Here is a 24005-nt window from a genome sequence, read left to right as displayed (position 1 = left end):
AACATTCTGCCCCCGGAGGTGAGACAGGCCCATTCCAGCCTTCCGAAAGAACCTGAAAACCTGGTTCTGCCACCTCGCTTGGGGTGGGAGGGGCACCAGTTCATCTCGGGGGTGGCTAGTATCATAGATCTCTTCCCAGCAAATAAGATCTGTGCTGCTTGGATTTTATATTTTATATCTACTTTATCTTTTTACTGATCTATTTATATTGTAATTTATACGTTTTAATTGTGATTTTATTGTAGACCGCCCAGAGTCCCCTTTTTGGAAGCAATGGGCAGTGATAGAAATTCAAAAAACAAACAAACAAACAATAGCCATGAGAACAGTCTTGCACTGTGGCATACTTGGCAGCACTGTTCCCATCCCTAGGCTCTTGGCATGAAGGGTTTCTTGTGGGCGCCCCCTCCCAACCTTGGCAATAGGAAAGTCCATTTTTTCCACACAGGTGTACAGTGACCCCACCCCACCTCCCCGTTCTTCCTCTATCAAGAGCCGTGCACACCCACTGATCATTCTTGGGGTTTTGAGAAGCCAAGGTCATTGTCAGGACATTCAAACGAAAAACCATCGCATTATTTCTCTAGCTTTATTAACATGTTTGGCAAAAGCCCAATGTATCAACTCTACATCATTAAGATTAACAAAACTGAAAATAAGCATTGTCTCAGAGCTATCTGAAGGAACAACAGTTGTTTTGGTGTTGGAAGGACACGGAAGAGAGAGGACGCAAACCAAAACAATGCCTTGGTGGCCAGGGCATGTATCGGTGTAAGAAAGAGATCTGGGGTTTTCCCCTCCTCCAACCTTTCTCCTTTGGGACAAACCCGAAAGATGATTAGAATCTACTAATGAGAATCCAGCTAAAGAGATGTTTGGTTTTGGCCTCTTACTTGGTCTAATATGCAATTCAAGTCTTCTCACTCTTTGAAATAAAGAGTGAGAAAAAGGAGAGCTGATTGTCCTCTAAAACAGAAGGTAGGCAGATACACACTGGCTTTGCACGCTTTCACAAGAGTCTCTTGTTAAAAGTGGCACCCTCACAGAGACGTGATACTCTGGGATCATTTGTCCCCCCCATTTAAAAACTGTTCCCTTTCCCACGTCACTGCAACCCAAGTCTTGCTCTTTCAAACCGCAGCTGGGAAGCACCTCTGCTACCGTTTGGGGAGATCTACCTTCCGTATATCCGCCTGTGCTTCTGCTCACCCACCACATCCCATCAGGTGACTCTTCCCTGAAGGCCCCACCATCAACAGGGAACAGCAACCCAGAGTTTCTATGCTCACAAGGAGAGAAACAGGGCTTAAAAAACCATGACACTGAATAAAATGAGGATTACGCACTATTTAACAAATATTTTAACGCCAATTCCCCCTTCTTACAAATGGTTATGATGTGGGAGCTTTTTTCTGACAAACTCTCTGAAGAGGGATATCGGTTCCATCTTGCTCCTTCTCTTTCTTTGATAGGACCACGTTAAAAAACCGTAATAAAAGAGGGGGTGAGCTCTGCAACCACATCAAAAAAAAAGTCCAACATCTGTGGGTGGGTGAACAGATGGGAGACTAAACCTGAAACAGAGTCCTTCTAAAGGAAAAAAGGGACATTTTTTAAATAAACTTATCACAGTAAACAATCCATCGCTGGAGGACTAGGGAGTAGGTGGGAGGTGAGAAGAAGCACACTGCTGAATCAATAATAGGGACGCCGAGGATTGTTCTGTGAGGAAAAAAGAAAAGGACAATTTCAACTAATTGTGATAGCAGAAGGCCAGCAGAATCTGAGGCTCCAACAAAACAGCTTCCCTTGAAGTGATCACAAACATGGTTGTCTGACATCACATGGGGTTTTGTTCATGGTTTAACAGGTTGGATGAATGCAGCCATGAGATTTGAATCCCGAAGGCGTAGTATATTGCATCAATTCTGGTTTATTCAGTAATCATGATTCAACAAACCCACACCCAAGTACCATGTGTGAATCCAGCCGTTCTGTGAACTCAAGTGAGAAGCAGAGCCAGAATAGGCTGATGTTCACTCTACATCTAGGGGAACCTGGCCCACTCACTTCCCCCAAGTGAACAGCCCTTGTCAGGGGCAAAACTGCATGGTATCTTCACAGGTGTGGTTGTCTGCAAAGCCAGTGATGCTGCAAATCACCAGTTGGTGGCCAATCTCACTTCAAAACAATCCAGTCCCTGCAGTCTTAAATTCTGCTGGCATCCCTCTGATCCCCATTTTCCTGATGGGAAACAGCATTTCAACTGATTAACCTTATTTTTATGTATGGTAAAATGTTTCTTATGATAAACTGCTCCAAAGTGTTTTGAAACAAAAGTAGAATATAGTCAGTCAGTTACAGTGAAGCAGGCAACGTATTCAAATAGGTTCAATAATCTTTTGTGTACGCAAGATCAGGAAATCCCAATGAAAAAAAGATATTCCTGGCATTTTCAGTGTGTGTCAAGAAATTCAAAGTTTATGCCTGCCCTTTTCACAAAGGCCTGACCAAATTTATCCCAAACCCACTTGGGATATAAATCAACAGCATAAACTTCATTTCTGACACTGAAAAAAGGGCCCCAAAGGGGAGGGTTCCTCACCAGCGGGTTGGGCCGGAATCTGTAGGCCAACATCATCCTCTTGCGAAAGGCCTCGTACTCATCATCATCCTTGGTCAAGTCAGCAGGACGGTCAATTCCGAATCCTGCTCCATCCACAGCCGTCACCCCCCTGGTTTGGAAAGAGCTGTGCTTACTTTCTGTACATGGATGTGGGGAAGCTGCCTTGGACCAGAGCTTCTAAGACAGGGGGGCAGAAGTGCACCACAATCTCTGGCACAGACTCCATGGTGATTGATTGATTGATTGATCCAGTTTGTCCCCACCCATCTCCATCTCCTTACTTGGTGACTTGCCCTTAGTGCTGAAGTGGGGGTACCATGCCTTCCAAAACAGGTGTGAATCAGTGCGGAGTAGTGAAGGTGCTGGACTGGCACCAGGGTGAGGTTCTAGTTCCCTCCTCAGCTGTGGAAACTCACTGGGTGACTTAGGGCCAGTCACTGTTTCTCAGCCCAACTATCCTATAGGGTTGTTGTGGTGGAAATAGAAGGGGGCACTATGTACGCCACCTGGAGCAACTTTATGAAATGTGGAATAGAAATCCAACAAAATAAATACATTTTAAAAAGTTTTTTTCTACATTGGGACACCTTGCTACCAAGCCAAAACCTGTGACTGCCAGGTCTGTCATGAGTGAGGACGGCCAGCAGGGGGCTCCCATCCAGACTGTCAAGCGCATGCGTAGCATTGATGAATTGTTCAGCCATTCAAAGAGACACAGATCGGGACCGCCTTAACCCTTGGGGGTTATATGTCTGGGTTTTCCCACGCTTCTTCAGTTTGTTAGGATTCCTGTTAAGTACTAGCAATAAATATTAGAGGCCAGTTCCTTGTCTCAGTGTGTTTCCTGGTTGTTAGGACATCAATCCTAACAAACTCCTACTCCCATCGAAAGAGGGAGGAACAAGCAATTAAGGAGATACGTTTAGAAATGTCTTCAGAAAACCAAGAAATGCGGCTCGCCATCCTTACTCATGACAAGATCCCTCCCACTCATTACCCAGTCTCCCCCTCTTTTTTTTAAGAACGTTCATAGTGACTCAGGTATGAGAAGGGACTACAGGTATCCTCACTTAACCATTCATTTAGTGACAGTTTGGACTTAAGACGGTGCTGGAAAAACCGACTTGTGACTCGTCCTCACGCTTATGACCAGAAATGGGATTACAATTGGGACGGGAATTTCGGCTGCTAAGAGAAGCAGTCATTAAGCGAATCTGACCTGATTTTACAACTTTTTCTGCAGCATGCATTAAGCAAATCACTGGGGTGTTAAGCAAACCATGTGGTTGTTAAGTGAATCATGTGGTTCCCCATTGATTTTGCTTGCCAGAAGCTGGCTGGGAAGGTCGAAAATGGCAATCATGTGACCACAAGATACTGCAATAATCATAAATGTGAACCAGTTGCCAAGCGCTCAAATTGTGATGTGAGCATGGGGACGCTGTGACGGTTGTAAGTGTGAGGACAAGCTGTAAGTCGGTTTTTTCAGCACCGTCGTAAGTCCAAACCATCACTGAACAAATGGTTGTTAAGCGAGGACTACCTGTAGCAGGTCATCCCTTCCAAGCAGATCATCTGGGATGACCACTGACAGCCAGACTCAAGACAGTGAAGAATGCACTTGTGACGCGACCTCTGGCTCCTTCCTGTCTGTTCACAGAAGGAAGCAGAAACTCCTCCTCATGACAATGTCATTCACTCTGGCCACACTGGGGGGAAGGGGGTGCAGGGAAAAAAAAGAGATGCTTGTCTTGCTCTTCCTTCTGCAGCTTCTCCTCTTAACCACCCACTGGAACATCCCTGATTCTCCGCTTTCTAGAACCAAACATCTGAAAAGCAAACATCGGACCTCTCTAAAACTGCCAAACATGGCCAAAGTGGAAAACTCTGACCCAGAAGTTTTCAACCCACATCTCTGACCTGGGATGGGGGAAGAGGGGAAGTGGGAAGGAGGCTTGGAGCTTCAATCCAGTTGCCAGGCCCATACGCCATATCAAAAAGCACATGCTTGTGAAGTTGTGTAAAAACTAGACTTTATTCTGTTGATTTCTAACTGACTCCTTTCTAGACTAATGTTCTAAATACTTCTTTTAAAAACTTAGTTTTCTATCTTGTTACCTTTTTTTTTTCCCATGTCAGAAGCACCTACCAAGGCGCTTCTGTATTGAAAGGATTTGCCCGTGACGTCACCGTTGCCCGAGGGACGCCCGAGGGGGCTCCTTTCATGTCCCTGTTGTTTTCCCACCAGAGTGGTACCTATTCATCTACTTGCATTTGCATGCTTTCGAACTGCTAGGTTAGCAGGAGCTGGGACAAGTTGACGGGAGCTCACTCCGTCACACGGCTCGCATCTTGTTAGCTGCTTTGTGTATTTCTGAGCAAAGTGAAATTATTTCGAATAAAGAAACCACAGGAGAGAGATCAGCCACCTACTTGTTAACAGGAGCTTTGATACCCTGACCATCAGTTCCCAGACCGTCACCTTCCTGCCAGCCCATTTTCATCAGCATCTGGTAACCTATGTTTTCCACCGTCAGTTTAAACTCCTTGTATTCAGAATAATCAGGCTCACGGCCTTCCTGAGGAGGAAAAAAAAAGTCTTAAAAAGAAATTATGTCTGCTTCAAAACATGTTAAGTAATGCTCAACAGTGTGAGTAATGCTTCCTTTTGTGTGTCTACCAGATCTCAGATTTTTTGGGCAATCCTTCAGTTCTACAACTATAAGAGGAGGAATACAAAAGAGTACTCTCTAAGGAGTATTTTTATAGTGCTATTTACAGACTGCAAAGCTCCAAAGGGTTTAGGATTTCCCTAGAGAGGTAGTGCCCCAGTAAACCTCTGCTTACTTTTGGTTATCCTTCTTTGCCCTTTTCCCAGTTTTGCAACAGTGCTTTCTGGTGTGAACGTGCACAGTAATGAGGCAGAAAACGCTCTGAATCTGAAACATTCCTGAGTTTGAAGGGACCTCTTTGGAGCTCAAATGCTGTTCCAACCGCACTGCAAGTATTTTGAGCATCAAATGGTACTCTTTTGAGTTGAACGTCAACCCGTTTTGAGCAAAAAGCCTTTTCAGTTTGAAATGTTGTGCCTATCGCACGAATCCAATGTGTGCATGCAAATATCAGTCAGAAGGGGATGCCCAACCTCCCTCCCTCCCTCCTCCTCCTCCTGCCCCACCTTGGGAAACATTCAATCCGTGTGCATATACCCAAGCACAAAGCATTTTACCTTCAGAGCTTTGAAGGTTTCCATGAACTTCTCAAGCTCGTCAGGTGGCAGAAAGTCTCCAATGAAATGTTTCCCCCGGCCCATCTGAGTCAGCTGCTCTGCCCATTCTGAAAAATAACACCATGCAGAACAGAACACTCCTCAGGAAGGCACTGTTTGAAGGGCGTACAGAGTCAATAACGTACAAAGTCCATGTCTTTGCTGGGGTCTGCGACTTCACTTTGGGCCCCAGAGAACCTCCCTAACCCCAGGCACCTGGCTTATAATCAAGGATGGGCAGGAAGTTGGTGCTTTACAGATTTAGCCTGCAGACTTGCCCGCACAGAGAAGACCCCCATCCAAGGTTCTTTACTGGAGAAATACTCTGGCAGAAATGTGAAAGGAGGACTGGATTCTAGAAGTCACCAAATTGAGGAAGCCAGTTAAGGCCATGTCAGGAGTAATAGAGTTAAGAGATGGGAAAATTCACAGAATATAAGGGTTGGAGGAGACCATGGAAATCGAGTCCTATTCCCTGTCTAGTGCAGGAAGGTACTGTTAAAGTGTAACTTCTATCATCCTTGGCATGCTAGTCAGAGGCTGTTGGCAACTGGAAACTACCACCAAGAGTCAAAGCCCGCCATTTCAGAGGAACGTGGTTTAGGGAAGCTTGATGACATGGGTCCTTGTTCAGCTGCAATCCTTGGATACACAGGGGGCCCTGCCGGAGAGCCCAGAGCAGCTGGCTTTTAGTCAGGCAGTGTCACCTTCTGTATTTTGTACCGTATATATTCGTGCATAAGACCATCCATGGATAAGCCAGCCCTCAAAATTTTTAACCAAAATACAGTGAAAAAATGAGCCACCGACAGATAAGCCAACCCTTGAAATTTTCGTGTTTTTGTAATGGTATGTGGGAATGGCCTTGGGAGACTGGGCCTAGAGACTCAGCCAAGGGAATGGTCAGATAAGTCAGCATAGCCCACAGCCGGATAGTGGGCAGGGCAGGAGGCTCAGAAGGGACCCTCGCTAGTTTCTCGGGCTGTAAAGGAGACGAGGGAAGAGATGTACTTTCAGACTTGCAAGATTCTGTCAATGTAACCTTACAATAAGCTCATCTGGTCATGTTTCCTGTCTGGTCTACCTCATAAGGCTACACTGATCTCAGAAGTCTCAAAGTACCTCTCTCTCCCCGTCTCCTTTACAGCCTGAGAAACTAGGGAGGGTCTCTTCTGAGCCTCTTGCCTGGCTCACATTCCTGCTGAGGGCTAAGCTGCTTTTTATCTGTCTGTTCCCTTGGCTGCGTCTCGTTGCTCTGCCTCCCAAGGTCATTCCCACATAGCATCAGTTTTAATTTTCACAATTGGCTTATCCGTGGGTAGTCCACAGATTATCCATTTTTCATGGTATTTTTGTTAAAAATTCAAGGGCCAGCTTATGCGAGGGATGGGCTTATCCGCGAGTATATACGGGGTATATGGGTACTAGTATTACCATATATACTCATGGATAAACCCCTCCGTGCGTAAGCCAAACCCAGTTTTGGGGGTACATTTTGGCACCTAAAATTCTTGGCTTATTTGCAAGTATATATGGTAATCTTCCAGATGTGCTGGGACTCCAAATCCAAGAAAGCCATATTGGCCACAGAATCCTCTGAGGTGCAGTCCCAGTATTACTGGAAGGTGACAAGTGGGAAACAGCTGATCCAGACAACACTGAGGGAAGAATTTCTACTCCGACCTGGTTTAAGGGCCTATATTAATGTCTTATAATGCAGGAATTCATATCGTTTTTTAAAAACCCATTAAAATATTTAAAAGGTATAGATTCTGGGAATTACAGCACGTAGACATGTCGAGTTCTTGGCAACAGCAGGGATGTGGATTTCCACCATCTTTACTGGGATTATTTTTTCAATGTATGTTTCGATTTTATTTATTTATTTATTGAACTTACACATTGCTTAGATCACGGCGACACTAAGTCTTCCCCGCCTCCGCTCTAAGTACTAACCCCGTGTCTTGTCCATCTCCATGCGCCTCAGCTGGTGCTCCCACGTGCCCAGCTCACTGTCAATTTCCTCATCGCTGTCGTAGCCAGACTGGTGGTCTTTCATCGTCTTCTCCCACATGATCTGCATCTCCTGCATGGCCTGCTTGTGCTTCATGATCATGTCATACATTTGCTGCATCTGCCAGTGGGGAATTAATATCCTCACTTGAAAAACATGAAGGCAAATCCCAGCAGGCTGCACTTGACAATTAAACCATTACAGTCCTCTAAGGCTCCCAGTAGCTTCCCTAGGAATGGGCTAAGATGGAAACTTGCTGCTCAAATGAAAATAGGGAAGCGCTATTTAACACCTGAAAGGCTCGAAAAGGTGTGTCCTGCCTTGGAGAACACCCGTTCCCCCACTTCCCTATTTTTCCTATCAGGAAGCAAACTGAGAACAGAAGCAACTTATACTGAGGGCTTGAACTGCAGAGGGCAGCAAAAGTGTCTGCCTCCCTCCACTGCAAGGTGATATGGAAGGTACAAGGCCTGAACTGGCAACCTCCTCGGTAGGAATGGGGATTCTGATACTTCAGGAAGGACTTCCTATTCCTTACTGGATCTCCTCCTCAACACGCAGCAGACTACCTGTGGCTCATGTGAGCCTTGTGGTAAACCCTGTTTGAAGAAAGCATTAAGAAGCACATGCCTTTATTTTTGCAACATTCAAACCCTTCCCGCTCAGATGTCCCAATTAGCCCCTATCCCACAATTCCCTGCTTTGCAGAACCAGGAAGAAGCCAGATAGCAGCTGCCTAAATCTTTTGGAACACAGGCTCTACATATAATATGCGGTTTGCTGAATAAATTACAGTTATTTGCATTTGTACAATACAGTAAGCCACAAACGTGGCGTTACACACCAAAAGCTCTAGGTTTGCATAATATGCTAAGCCAAAACACGTATAAACCTATGCTACAAGACCCCAGAACACAATGGAGCAGTATTTGACTAACATGGACATGAGAGAGAACTTCGGTGTCTTTCTGGCTTGAGGGATTCTATTACTAGAGCTGTTCTAATAAAAGTAGCTTTAGGTCTACACAGTGTCTGTTTCTTAGCCTGGTCTACCTTACAGGGCTGACATTAATCTTGCAGGTCTAAATGTGTTTCCCTCCCTCCCTCTTTTGTCTTCATGTGAATGGAGGGTGGGGGGGAGCTGTCTGAGGCATTTCCATAAACCACTTGCTTGGTCTGGGCTCAAGCCTAGTTTATCTGATTATTGCCTTGGTAACAGATCCTCCTTCTGTCCTTCAAGGCCATCCTCTGCACTCACTGCACACAGAGAAAACAGGATGGCAGCAGCGGAGACACAAAAGCTAAAGAACGCAGTGGCACCAGCCAGCACACACCAGAACAATGTGGCCTCAATTTACCTCTTGCTGCTCCTTCAGCTGCTTTTTCTGCGCATCTGACAGCTCCGTGACACCCACCAATCCAACCGGCTTCCCCTTCTCGTAGCCAAGTCCCTTGAGGTCCTGGACTGGAGACAAGGATCAGAAGAGTTAACTTGTTCCTCCATTGCACCTCTCGCCCCAACTACTGTTGCTCAAAACCACCCTATCCTCTAGGGTAGGCTCACATCTCACATCAGGCTCATCAAGCAGCACTTTAGCCCCGACGTTCTAGAAGAGTGGTTCTACAACTTTTTGGGATGTTCTTGAATGTGGTGCCTAGCTGCCGTGACAATGTGTGATGGTGAGAACCAAGTAAGTTCTCTTGTTTTCCTAAAGGGGAAATTTGCATAGCTTTTGGGGAAAATGAAACATTGGACATGGCAGCTCAAATCCCAGTTCCACTGATGGCAAAGCCCCAGTAGATGGCTGCCCAGTGAATCGAGGGACCTATTTCTGGGAAGACACATACATGGTTGTGCTCTTAAAGGTTATGTATGTTTGTATGTGTAACAATGTGCTATTTTTTTCCAGCCAAGGGCCACATTTACTCTCTGAGTGCCTTGCGAAGGGCTGCATTCCAAAAAGTGAGCAGAAGCAGGACTAAAACTAAGATTAATTGAATATACATTTGATAATTTGTGTGTGTCAGTCTTGACTCCTGGTGACTGCCTGGGCAAGTCCCTGCAGTTTTCTTGGCAAGGTTTTTCAGATGCAGTTTGCCATTGCCTCCTTCCTGGGGCTGAGAGAGGGTGACTGGCCCAAGGTCACCCAGCTGGCTTTGGGCCTAAGGCAGGACTAGAACTCACGGTCTCCCGGTTTCTAGCCTGGTGCCTGAACCGCTAGACTGAACTGTCTCTCCTCACCCAGCAATGGCCCATCACAAATCCCGTGCCTGCATCGGCCTTAAAACACCAGAAGAGCTAACCAGACAACGGTGTTGGCGACAGTTCCTGTGTCTGCTGAGCCAGCTCTGGAGGAGGCAAGTCCACCTTCTCCTCCTCCGGGCCCCATCGGCTTTTCCGCTTTCTCTTTGCAGTGGACATGGCTGCCTGCTTTGGCAGGGAAACCGCGGGTGCTGCTGTCAAAGAGGGGGTGGCGGAGGCAGACAAGGAAGAGGAGGAGGAGGAGGAAGAGGAGGAAGAGGAAGAGGAAGAGGAAGAGGAGGAAGGGCCCCCCTCAGAAGGGGCCTTGCGCTTTAGGCTGGCTTCTGGTACGAGAGGCGCGCCCTCTGTGTTACTGTTTGCTTTCCGGAACTCCTCCAGCTTCTGCCGGTAGTACTTGTACCCAGAACTATTGGGCTCATACAAAAATCTGCAAGCGTACACAAAAACAGAGACAATAAATCCAGCAACTTGTCATTTACACAGAGACAATAAATCCAGCAGCTTATCAGCTATTTGCAGGAGGAGATGTGTAACTCTGTCCCTTGTTGAAAATGGCTGCTAGCCTTTGTGGGTCCATGTGTGTGTATTTCTATTCACATAAAAGGAATAATCAATTCACACATGGGCCCACCACTACGCTCCTTCCAAATACAACCTGAAGCTTCTTAGAAGTTAAACACAGTTGCAATATAAGTATGTCTTTCCTATAGGGATTTATGGCTTGACTTGTTTTCACAGCACAGATAGTCCTCAACTTACAACCACAAAGGGGACTGAAACCTCCACCACTCATTAAGTGAGCCACACCCAATTTTATGACCTATTTTGCATGGTCATTAAGCAAATCAACAGTCATTAAGTGAATCACATGGTCGTTAAGCGAATATGGCTTCCCTCATTGACTTTGCTTGTCAGAAGCCAGCTGGGAAGGTCACAAATGGTGATCACGTGACTTCAGGATGCTGCAACTGTCACAAATAAACGCTGGTTGCCAAGTGCCTGAATTTTGATCATGTGACTGCAGGGACACTACGATGGTCGTAAATGCGAGGACCAGTCACAACTCACTTTTTCCAGTGCCACTGTAACTTCAAACGGTTGCTAAACGAGTAGTCATAAGTCGAGGTCTACCTGTAGCCTCATTCACATATTCTCCATCTAGCACTGATCAAATCATAGTTTCCTGAGATCTGAACTCTTGTAATTTAAACTAAGATAACAAACCGGGATAATCAGGCTCAGGCTTGAAATCCAAGATTAAACCATTTACCCATCTAAATACACATAAAAGCAGAGAAGGATGCGCTAGGATGTTCAAGCTGAATCAAGCCAAGATCTGATTAGTCAAATGTCCAGATCTGGGGAGCAGGGACTGGCCCCTTTTCTGGCCCCAAACACCCTAAAACCAGTGAAGAAGAAAGCTCAAGATCATCAAGATCTCTTGTGAGATTTTAGAATTTAAAAATCAGCTGGGGATCTGAAAGGCTGGCATCTTGGCCTCTGCTTCCATTCTTACCAGCCCCCCTCACCTGAAAGAGTGATTCTCTCGATGGTTTTTCAGGGCAACCATTTCCACCACAGGGCCCCCGTCTGCTACAAACCGAGCCAGCTTCTCAGCACAGTCCTTGGTCTCTTCATCCTCTGGGGGTGAAACTTTAAGCAGGCTGTCAGTACGGTGCCCCCAACTCATACACCCAACAGTCACAAGCTTAATCTGGCTTTAAGGATCCCAAAGAATTGGAATAAGTGGGAAGAGGATGGTTGAAACGTTTTCTTTGTTCCCCCTTTTTGTTTATAAATGCATGCTAGAAAAAAATGGGTCTCAGCTATGACATTGCTGGAAAAAAGAACTGGCAGAAGGCTGGAAGTCTGGCAGTGATCTGGATGTTTTCCATTACATTGCTAAGCCAAGCAAATGCTTCTCAAGCCAGTCCTTAAATAACTGCAAAGACTAAGAATGATACTCTAGCGAAACCTCAGTGCAAAGGGTTTTGCATGGAATGGGCCAATTTTCTATCCTGATTAATGCCATTTGGATTACAGAAATAACACAAATCATTGTGACCTTTTATTTTTTTTTGTCTGTTCAATTGTGTCCGATTCTCGGAGACTGCCTGGACAAGTCCCTGCAGTTTTCTTGGCAAGTTTTTTCAGATGCAGTTTGCCATTGCCTCCTTCCCAGGGCTGAGAGAGAGTGACTGGCCCAAGGTCACCCAGCTGGCTTTGTGCCCAAGGCAGGACTAGAACTCCCAGTCTCCCGGTTTCTAGCCTGGTGCCTTTAACCACTGCACCAAACTGGCTCTTATGACAACATACTCTCCAATTTAATGGATGTTCAAAAATTACCAATACCCCCTCCCCTGAATTAATCTGACAAAACGACTATCAACATTTTGAAGGTCCTATGCTTGGGAACATTTTCCCCCCACTAAAACTAGACCCTCACTTCACCTTGCAAAGGACTACTATTTTAATGTAGAGTTTTGCGCAGGACATTTAAGTGATCCTGGGTGGTAATGCAGTGAGTTAAAAGCCTGTTTATTTTAAGCACAAACATTCCCTTTTGACATCCACACTGCTATTTTGCAAGATGCCCTGGAAATATTTTGCCTTGAAAAGCAGCCTAGAAATGTTTTCAATTAAAAAAAGAAAATGTATAGCTATAATACAGGCAACTATGTATGAGGTATCTGGATTGTGACCTGATTCCCCACTTCTGGCCTGGATTTCCATTTTTGTGACTCTAGCATTAACTCTACCAGACCAAGCAAGATACGGATGTTGAACACAACAGAATTCTTCTTTAGCTAACAAGAAGAAAAAAGCCATTCTACTGAACTTTCAAGTATCACCCTGTAATTTAAATACCACTTTAACATTTCAAACTATTTTTGCACTTGTGTTCTTTCCATTATGTTGTGAACTATTTAAAAAAAAACCCTTCAGAATTCAGATTTTTTAAAAAAAACTTCAAATTCAAAAAAAAAAAAAATCAATTTTTTTTTTAAAAACTTCAGAATTCAGACAGGATGTTCCTTTCTTTAAAAGTACAATAAACCCTCTTTTCCAAAAATGTATCAGAATAAAACCCAAACACAAGCCAAAACAATGTGGAAATTAAAATGGCTAACAGTAGCAAAGATGAGGCTGCCATGAATTTCCAAAAACTCATATATGTTGTAATTTAGGACTGGGCAGAAACCAAGTTCAACAGCCTAGACACCCAGTCTGTAATCACTATAGGTCAACAGTGGTTTTGCTACTAACTGTTAAGTAGCCAGCATTTCAGTTCCATTTGCTACTTCCAATATTTTGCCATTTCAGGGCATTGTGGGAATTGTGACCGACTGCATAGCTAGGCCATATTTCTTCAGAAGGGGTACTGGCAGAGCTGAAGGGCCAACACTGTAGACTGTGTCTGCAACCTAGACCAGGAATTCTACATGCTATCAAATTATTAGCAGGTTTGCTATCTCTCACTTAAGAATGCTGTAGGAGAGAATGTTATCTGTATCCCGAAATCTGTGTCGTCAATGCTTGTTTTTATGCATTGGCATGCCGATTTAAATCAGCCAGTTAGACAAAACCCATTAATTCTGAAGCACAGTTTATTTCAGAGGTGATGTGTGTAATGCAGCAGCATGCTCCTTGTGTGAAAGAAATGCAGGTCAGGGAGAATGAGGCTGGGCATACCCATTAATTAATTGGGGAACCGATTAAAACACATCCAATCTCCTTAGCTCTATCACATTTATTTTAACTAGCCAATCTAAGCTGACTAACCAATTACAACACAGTAAGCGAAGCAAATGGCTTATGAAGCTGTGCAACCTAGTCTCACCTTTCTGAGAAGAGGTCTCCTCTGGATCTTGGCCCTTCTTCCACATCTCGGCCAGTTTCTTTCTGTAGTAGAGAAACTCTGGGCTGTTCTTATCATGCAGGAACCTGGAAGCAAGAAAGAAGGGGGAATGATGTATTTAAGGCTGCTTTTGAGATGGAAAGGGGGGGCTGCAGACCAATATATCTCCAGGTTCCCAAATTAGGAAAGGCTGATGTAAGGGGTCCTGGATATGCCCTGGGAGGAGAAGGAAAGTCCCATGGATGGAACCATTGAGAGATAAGACACCAGAAGCTTAGGGCTTTCAGTGATGAGCACGGACCCAATCCCTTGCAACTGAACCCTGCACATGGAGAAACAGGAAACAACATACGCAAATGCTGGGTTATCCTTGCAGTCTTCCAGCGCGACCTTCTCCATATCTGGGCCCTCTTCGGCCACCACCCTGGCCAGCTTCTCAATGACTCGGCGGGTCCGGATGTCCTCTGGGGGACAAACTTTAAGCAGGCTGTCAGTACAGGGGGCTCTCTACTCACACACCCAACAGGCACATTACCTCTAAGAGCCATGAGTCAGCAGGGAGAAGGCAGGGTGGGGAATGAGAAAAGGATGAAATGATGGAGACATGGTGGACAGCAACGTAAGCCTGACGCTTTTAATCCAGGAGGGGAGAAACGAAGGTCCGTGGGAAAGACACGTGGTAGGGCTGAGGTTCATACATCCTCAGTTTTGGAATAATAGCTGGTAGATTCACCCAGGGCCTGAGGCAGCTTCTGCAGCAATAGAACCCAACACCAAACCAGATCTTTGATCTGACCCTGTGAAAGGGCTGGGCCTCAGAACCCAGGGTCCCAAAACCTGGGGGAAGGAAGGCTGAGATTCATCACACTTGAATGCCTCAGTACCACACAAGGGGTTTAATTTTTCAGGCGTGCCAAAAATAAGGACTGCCAATGAAATAGAAGGGTTGCTATCTGCATAAAGACATGGTTGGAGAAACCTGCAACTCCAGATATTGCTGAATAATTAACTCATAGCATCCCAACAACAGGGCATGCTGGCTGAGGCTGCTGGGAATTCAGCCACAGTTCCCCTCTCACTCCTGATTTCAGGTAATGGCTCTTGGGATTATACAGTCCTGTTCTGAAATCCAGGAATGGCCGTCTGATTGAAAAATGCAATCTTCCCTTGATTCTAGTCAAGTGACAGAAGTCAGACAGGAAGTCCAGTCTCTCCCCTTGGTATTGCCTAAACTGGCCTGCTTTTCCAGCTAGAGCCTGGCCTTCAGCACTAGGTCCCTGCCTGGTTGTGGAAGAATGAAATTGCAAGAATTAGCTTCTGCTTTCAGGTATTGAGGCTTCCTGTGTCATCTGAATCAGGAATTACGGTTGACAGACTAAGATTAAGCACATCAGCTTTCAAAATTAGAAAGAGCTTGTTTAAAAGTAATACAGATTAATCAGAGTGACCCAATAAACAGGGGTCAGTTAAAACCTCCTGGCTGTATGTAAGGAAGAAAGAAGAGAAATGGGATGTATCAGCTGAAGGAGCCTAACTGTATCTTAATGTTACATCTGAACGCTGCCTGTTGTACTCTTTCCCTAAACATCTCTCATAGTTGCTGCTTAAAAGAACTCATCTGACAAAATGTTGCAGTTATCTTGGACAGGGGAGAAGGCTGCTAGATATCCAAATTGTAAAGAGTATTTTTTCAAAGCAGATCCAGTGGTCAGGGCCAAGCTTCATGGGCCATGAAGATAACCTGTTTTGCCACAAGGTACAAAATTTGCTTGCACTGCGATGTCCAGAGTTATAAAAAAAAGGATTACAAAAGGGATAACTGAAAGCTAGATCTATTTATTTTAAGTATGATCTGTTGAATAAACCAAAAAGAGCTGGGTTCATACATAATAAAAGTAAAGATAACTCCTGAGTGGAGGTAGGCACTTAGTGACCAGGTGGATATCATCCACAGTTTCTTAGCAATGATATGGAAGTGGTTTGTTACTGCCTTCATACCATATTAAGCCAAATTTAAAAAAAATCACAGTATCCGCAAGCTAGCCAACCTAGCATGTTCTGCAGACGAAGTCTGTCTAGCTGGTTTAACTCAGTGTAAACCATGAATGAATTTACCTTACGTGTGCTGGGCAAACACAGTTTATAGCTTACCACAATGTATTATTCTTGTTAATGGCCAGATTTACGTGCCATGCTAACCATGTTGAGGTTAGGCCTGGTATGACATCTGAACCTGGGCTATGGGTTAGATTGTTCTTAAGGAAGAGCACCCTCACCATGATTTGAAAAATCAGTCTGAAATAGATTTGTCCACCTCACCCATAATCTAGATTCCAGAGTGTGGCTGAAATCTAAACAAGATCAGTTCTGGCCTCCAGATAGACAGAAGACTGGAACAGCTCCCAAATGACAGGCAAGGCATGTTTGTAAAAAAAAAAAAAAAGGGGGGGGGCGCAAAAGAACTTTGGGGTAGGGGAAAGGATGGTTCAGCCTTTACTCTCACACTGTAGAGCAGTGTTTCTCAACCTTGGCAACTTTCATGCAGGCTGGGGAATTCTGGGAGTTGAAGTCCACACATCTGAAAGTTGCCAAGGTTGAGAAACACTGGTCTAGAGTGACCCCAATCCAAATCAAACCACTCTGGGTGTTTTTTAAATATCAAAACAAGTTTATAAAAAAACAAACAGGAATTTTTAGCTACAAAGCCTCTGATAGGATATTGGCTGACATAGGAGTCAACGAAGAGCCGGCAGCTGGCAGTAGTTTGTCATGCTGTCCTGCGCCAATCCAGTGGCTTAGCATGTTGTGCAAACATGTTCAGGGATTGGCTACAGGATCTTTTAGCCTACAGTTGCCTTTCAGCTTGGTCACCGAACCACATCAACATCATTCCACTTTCGTATTTCCTCCCCTTTTCTCTCTGCTATCCTTCCTACCAAACTGCCCTGGCAGGATGCTAATGCTACACCTCACTCAGCATTCGAGCAAAATATTTTTAGCTCATAAACAAAACGAGGGTCTTTTTTTTTTAAGCACTCATGCACTTTCAGCATCTTCTCTCCCGTCCATTTTTTTTTAAAGGAAGAAAGTGCTAAAGTACCTCCGGGCAGAAGCCTCACATTTTCGGGAGTTCCCTGAACCCTGATGGCGTTACAGAGAAATGGATGGCACGCCCCCAGGAAACTTACTTTTGATTTCCAGCCACTGCTCGTAATCCTCCTCCTCCTCTTCATCAGGCGACTGGAAAACACTCAGGCGATTCGTTACTGGTGTCTGTTTGGAATGGGTGTAGTTTTTGACTTGGTTCAACATACTGCTGACGCTGAGATTGGGACGCTTCCCAGACAAGGTGGGCTTCTTCACTGTGCTCGCAGGGGAGGGGTGGGCAGCTGATGACTCCGTAGAACTGGAAGAAGCATCTGAACAATTGAAGGGTTGGGGGAGAGAAGAGGTGGAAAGATTGGTATGATACAGAGGCAGGAGCATAAGCTACTTCCGATCCTCGCTCAGATCTCTCAAGGCTGCCTTAGCTGAGCCACTTTGTTCGCCTTCCTTCCACACGTTTGCAACATGGGAAGATTGGGGTGTTCCTTGGAGCACAAGATGACCCCTGCTGGATCAGAACTGGACTTGAAATTAGGGAGTCTGTGACTCTGCAAGTAGCAAACAGCCATCAGGACCAGCAACCACTGACAGTGCTGCCCTCCACAACTTCGCCCAACCAAATTCTAAAACTAACTAGATTGGCAGCTACCATCACCTCTGAGGGTAGTCATTTCCATAACAATGCACTTTTTCCCCCCTGAAAGAATACACATGAAGTGCTCTGAATAAGAAAAGATGGCATAAAAACAGCATTACATGTAGTCCTCAGCTTACGATGGCATTTGGGACTCGAATTGCCATTGCTAAGCAACACAGTCGTAACGCGCAATATCATTGCTGAAGACAGCAGTCCCAGCAGTCCCAGCTGCTGTTGTTAAGCAAGGACCGTGCGAGCTATTAAGCAAGGGTCTCACATGACCATGACTTCTGACTTCCTGCCAGCTTCCCCACTGACTTCGTTTGCGGGAAGCCAGCAGGGAATGTCAGAAATTGTGATCACATGACCATGGGGACACAGTGACGGCCAGAACTCTGAGGACCAGTTGTAAGTCCCCATCACTTAGCACCGTCATAACTTTGAACAGTCGCTGAACAAATGGACACAACCCAAGCACTACTTGCATTGTAATTGTTACATTGGCATAAATTACAACATTATAACACTACTCTGCAGTCGAACATTTTATTTACGGCTTTCTTAATCAAAGGGTTCAATGCACTTGGGGCCATAACTGAACTTCCTGTTTATCAGTTCAGTCTACCTCAGGAAGTGGTTGCTGTCAGGACAAAATTAGGGAGCACCCCAATGCTATCTTGAGTTTCCTTTGTTAAAGAAAAAGCTGGATTTAAATGTAAACAGTCAACAAACATCTGCCACATTCTATTCTGCTTTTGAATAGTAGCATACAACTGGTCTGTATGTTTTAAATGTTCCTCTCTACTTCAATATTTAAAATAAGATACCGGGGTCTGTTAAGACTTGTGACAAAAACTGGATGTGAGGAAAACGAACCATCTCATAGATATAAACCATTACGCTCAGGCCTGTGATAGAAAGGTGAAGTAAAATTATTTTAAATAAGCAAACTCACAAGAGTTTAAGGGAATGAGGGGCCTGCAAGATGCCTCCATAATTAATAAGCAAGAAAAGAACACCACTCTTATTTTTACTAGTTGCCCAGCGGGGGTGGGCAGGCAGGCAGGCAGGCAAGCAGGAAAGTAGGTAATTTGGGCCCCACGCATCCCTTGGTCTGACGAACAGGAGCTGCCTGCCCTTCAAGAGGTGCTAAGGTATCAATTCCCAGAATCCCCAGCCAGCATGCCAAATGGCCATGTCGGTTGGAAATTCTGGAAGCTATGTTCCCACCATACCTGGAGAGCGTTCATTTGGGGAAGCCAGTGGGCAGCTTTATGTTAATCCTCCCCATGGAAGCTCACTGGGTGACTGTGGAGCCATTCATTCTTTCTGTCAGCTCCACCCATTTCAGACAGGTGATGTGGTAGAGGATATAGTTGGGAGGACAACACAGTTTATGCTGCTTGGAAGTGGGATGGAAAACTTACAAAAGTGGGTTATAATTCTAAAGGGCTAAAAACAGCACCTGCAAGGGAGAATCAGCCTAGACTGAACTAGATATAAATGCCTATTCAACACCCAAGAATTTTGTTCTGGTTTTCAGGAGCTGTTTCTCCTGCTTCTATTGTTTCCCTGCATGCCACTTGCTGTCTTTGCAGCTGGCTGATCACAGGTCTTATGTCACCACTCCAGACCTTGTTTTTAATTTTTATTGAGGAAAGAAAGACTGTCTGAACAAGGAAGTTAAAATATACCACATACATGAATATAAATCAGGATAATCTAACCCATCCCCTTAAAATAGTGGCATTGAAGAGCTGGGGGTACTCTGGAGGTTGGGTTTTTTAAATTGGATTCTGCTGAGGACCTGAATAGGTTCCAGGGGAGTAAAGCGGAGGGAAAAACCCTCTCTGCAAGGGACTAATGGGAAAAAAATTAAACACACTCAACCACCTGCATCCACCTTGATGCAGTTCTTCCCCTCTCACTTGCTATACCCTCAGTGTTTGCAAGCATGCTGCGCAGGAGGCAACTGGCTTTCTTTCCCTCAACACATGCACATGCACAAAACCCACCTGCCCCCAAACTCAATTTCTAACTTGCTTAGCAGCCCAAGAGCAACAGCAGTGAATCCTTCCCTCTTCATTTTCCACACTGCAGACAGCATTAGTGACTATGTCCATGTGCCCAACAGTAACTTCCCAAATAAGTGTGGGAAGTTTTATTTTATGTATATTAGGTAAAGGTAAAGGTTTCCCTTGACGTAAAGTCCAGTCGTGTCCGACTCTAGGGGGCGGTGCTCATCTCCGTTTCAAAGCCTTGGAGCCGGCGTTGTCCATAGGACACTTCCGGGTCATGTGGCCAGCATGACTCACGGAACGCCGTTACCTTCCCGCCGAAGCGGTACCAATTAATCTACTCACATTTGCATGTTTTCGAACTGCTTGGTGCGCAGGAGCTGGGACGAGCAACGGGAGCTCACCCTGCCGCGCGGTTTCGAACCGCCGACCTTCCGATCGACAGCTCAGCGGTTTAACCCGCAGCGCCACCACGTCCCTTTTATGTATATTGGAAATACTAATTTTGCATTTACATTTAACAGTTTACTTTTTGTTTGGTTGCCAATCATTAGTGCTTGCCTCTTGATCAGGGGTTCAGGGCAATTTTTTTTAACAGGTTCTGTTGTGTGAAAAATTTTGAAACCCCTATTCTAGATCAACAAGTGCTAATGTGGCCAAAAGAAAAAAAAACCTTACCACTTCCTAGTTTTTCCTTCTGTAGCTTCAGGAACTGCTGGAGGAAGCTGCCATCATTAGCAAACTTGTTTGAAACAGCACTTTCACCATCTCCACTATCGTCACTTAAAGGTTAAGAGAGAAAGGATATTAAAGGTTGCAATGCCCACAGTATTAAGGTTTATTTATGTCTTTATATAAAATAATATAATATGTTAATATATAATATATAAGTCTCTGTACCATCTGAGCATTCATCCACATAGTCCAGGGTTTTTGGTTTGGCTAGCAAATGTTTCCCAGTGTTATAGAGAAGAATCTTTCTCACCACCTTCTCCTCTCTGGCCCTTTTAATAAGGATTCCAGGGCTAAGCAATCACCAGTACACAACTGTTCCGCCACAAAACCAAACATTCTTTCCTGCTGTTACCACCGCCACCGCCCTGCCTGTTACAGATATATCAGAATGGCAGTTAGAAGTCAATCCTACATACTCGCTCCCCTGTGAAGCCTGCTGAGTTGGCAAGTGGCTCCGCTTGGCTTGCCGTTCCATCTTGGCTTCAATCTCCCGCTTCTTCTGGGCAATCAGCTTCTCCTGATGGAGGATGTTCACATTTGTCTTCACCGATTTGGGCATCGCAACTCCAAACCACCGACTGGCTTTCCCTGGTTAGCAAGAAGAGAGGAGGTACAGCATCACTTTGCAAGACAAGGCTGGCAGCTGAGTGTTTGCTAGGATGAAACTGCAAAGGAAGAGTGATCCAAAATGACAAGGTTCCCTTTTCCCTGTAAAAATGAAATAACTCAGCACAAGAATTAAGCATTAATAGCACTTTGGATTCCATCTCCAAAAGATGCTACAGTGTGAATGTAGCACCTCCCTGCTTTAAGATGTGGCATCTGCCAATGATATTCTAATATTCTTATTTTACATGCTGCTTTTTATTGGATTATGTTATTTTTGTGCAGTAGTTACTTTAGCATTTTAACCTCACTGCACCCAATCTTGTATACTGACAATTGTAAATTGTCATAGAACAACTTAACCTGAAAGTCAATCTAAAAATCCATTAGGTAAACCAGGAATAACTGGACTTCAGACTAATAAAATACATTTTGTGTCTCCTTCTAAAATTTGTTTAAATCTTTTTAAGAAACTGAGATCTGATCAGAGTATTTTGCCAGAAATTTCTTTCGTGCCAGAAATGAACGAATTCCCTATCCTTCACAAAAAACTCTACAAACGTTCTTTATTTCAGCAATATAATGAAAGGTGGGTGGAGCAGGACAGAGATGCCATGTTATTCTTACGATTGTTGAAAAATGGGGCATTCAGGATAGTTGCTAATCTGTCACAAGTCAACCAAAGACCTTTCCACCAACTAAAGATTAGTATATTCTAATCTGTTCTATGCTTACATGCACTCTGCTGCAACAACTTTTTAAACAGCTATTTAGCAGATGGCTTGTGCCAATAATACCCACCTTCAGCAATCAATAAGCTGAAAATTTTTGTATTATTTAAATAGTTAAGATTTTGTCCATGAACGATCAGAACAAAAGCAAGAACAATGTTATAAATTAAAAGATGATGACAACTCCCCAGCCCAGCTGAAAGTCAATTTCCTAGCCACAACTGAGGAAAACAGTACTAATAGCAACAATTGTCTAACTGCCTACTGCAGAAGTATATAATCCCTCTTAAAACACCTCTATGAGATAGGCTGGGCTGAGAGTGTGTGAGTGGCCTGAAGTCACTCAGTGAGTTTCCATAGCTGAGCAGGAATTTGAACCTGCATCTCTGCAGTCCAAATCCAACACATTTTGTTAATTTTGAGCACTGCCAATATTGTCTCTGGTGCTTGTCAGTATGACTTTGTAGGCTGCTCAGAATCCGCTGAAGTAGCAGAAATTGCAGTAAATAAATAAATGTTAAATAAAATAAGACCACACAACGATTTATAATGTACCAGATCAAAAAATATTGGTTAATGTTCTGTTCCAGCTGTGCCCAACTGGATACCATTTACTGCATCATTTGAGCACAATAGTTAAGGTTATCCATAACATTCATCACCTGATACATAACCATAATGTCCTCCCCTACTTTCTTTCCTGCCCCCCCCAACCAAAACACTGTAAATGATTCTCACAGTGAAGCTGCTCCAATCCCTTGATCTTTTCATTTGCTCTTTTCTGCAGCTCCTCCAACCTTAGATTGATTCCCGGAGGACCAGCAAATTAGTAAACACAAGAATGGCATGGCAGAAAACAGTTACGCAGCAAAACAGACAGAGGAAGGCAAGAACGTGCTCTTGCCTGTCGCTGATAGGAACTGTAGTCCAAAAGACCTGGAAAGCATCCAGCCGGGGATGATGGGCCCTCACAACCATTCAGAAGCAGGCCCAAGGCCTACAAGCCTAGGAAGGAAACCACAACCCGACACAGCGCGTTGTCTGTATGCATTTTAAAGGAGGGGGCGGGAAGCCTTTCCAGCGGCGGGGAGAAAGGCGGGAAGGGGCGCTCCACCTGAGGGGCGAGACTCACCTGGCGTATCTCGGCTGTTCTCCATGGCTGCCAGTCTGCCTCCTATCACTTCTCCCACAATGCACTGCGCGCATCTACCCAACCGGATGGACCGGGAGGCAGAGCAGCGCGATGCATCATGGGAGTGGAGCAGACGCGGGCCTGCCGCCCAAAGAAAAGGGTGCCGGGAATTGTAGTGCATAGACCTGCACAGGCCGGAAAGTGATTTCCCGAGTTTTAGCGTCTGGGAAATTGTTATGCTGCTGTTACACCCAAATTTCTACCTTTGTTTTGTCCACTGGGACCAAAAGAGCACTACCACTCCCGTCAGGCGCCGCGCGGCACCGGAAAGGGAAGGAGGTAGAGACTTAGTAACCGGACGCAAAACTTCCCCTCTGCTCTTCAGGTCCACCGGGGAACTATATTTCCCATGATGCAAAGGGAAGGGGGTTAAAGGCCACCATTATTAAAGGTTGTTACATTTTTATTTTGAAATGTGTACCCCTCTCTTCAGGTGACTGCTTTCGAAGTGACTATTATGGTCACAAATATCACTCTTCATAACCATACGAATCAAAGATTATGATTATAATCCAGGACTGCAATATAATACAAGTATTATAAACTAAATAAGCGAGAGGCCTCTTCATTACTTGCTACAGCCCTAAAAATAAGCTATGCACTTTTTTATTAACAATCTTAAACCTGCAACACACTCTTGGAAACAAGGCCCCGTGAAGTGATGGGGGTGGACACGCATCCCATGGCGGCGCAAGGCGTATTTTTGTTTCGATTGGATGCACATTATTTTTCCAACGAAAGAGCAGACAAAGGAGATCTAGAACGGGGAAGGTTAGATTAAACCTCGCGAGAGGAGGGCCAGTTTCCTGCCCCGGGACGGAGAAGGCGGGAGAGATTCCCCACCGAGGGCGGGATTCTTTGTCTCCCAACTCACCCTCTCCACGCAGGGGGGAAGAATCCATCGGTAGGTCACGACCGCTTCCAGGACTCGCTTTCCCATCAAGCTTTGCG

At 44.9% G+C, this 24005-nt stretch overlaps 1 protein-coding gene across 3 annotated transcripts; it reads right to left on the bottom strand.

Annotated features, from left to right (window-relative positions):
• Nucleotides 1-575: 575 nt before the first annotated feature.
• On the bottom strand, nucleotides 576-23971 carry SUGP1 (SURP and G-patch domain containing 1). Of its 3 annotated transcripts, none has more exons than XM_063290804.1 (14): nucleotides 23929-23971; nucleotides 20942-21113; nucleotides 20469-20572; nucleotides 17219-17449; nucleotides 14383-14506; nucleotides 14013-14116; nucleotides 11701-11824; nucleotides 10213-10598; nucleotides 9267-9373; nucleotides 7851-8028; nucleotides 5856-5962; nucleotides 5060-5205; nucleotides 2606-2735; nucleotides 576-1722 (listed from the first exon to the last, which is right to left on the bottom strand). In XM_063290804.1, the coding sequence occupies exons 1-14, from the start codon at nucleotides 23954-23956 to the stop codon at nucleotides 1696-1698; spliced, it is 1968 nt and encodes a 655-aa protein (XP_063146874.1). In that variant the 5' UTR covers nucleotides 23957-23971; the 3' UTR covers nucleotides 576-1695. The 3 variants fall into 3 exon arrangements, with proteins under 3 accessions (XP_063146874.1, XP_063146876.1, XP_063146875.1); XM_063290806.1 differs by having other exon boundaries at nucleotides 11701-11812; XM_063290805.1 differs by lacking the exon at nucleotides 23929-23971 and adding an exon at nucleotides 22995-23087.
• Nucleotides 23972-24005: the final 34 nt, after the last annotated feature.

This window comes from Candoia aspera, chromosome 1 (assembly GCF_035149785.1).
Source record: "Candoia aspera isolate rCanAsp1 chromosome 1, rCanAsp1.hap2, whole genome shotgun sequence".
In the NCBI taxonomy this organism is placed as follows: Eukaryota; Metazoa; Chordata; class Lepidosauria; order Squamata; family Boidae; genus Candoia; species Candoia aspera.
Note: the sequence above shows the minus strand (reverse complement) of the source record. Positions and strands in the feature narration are given on the sequence as shown.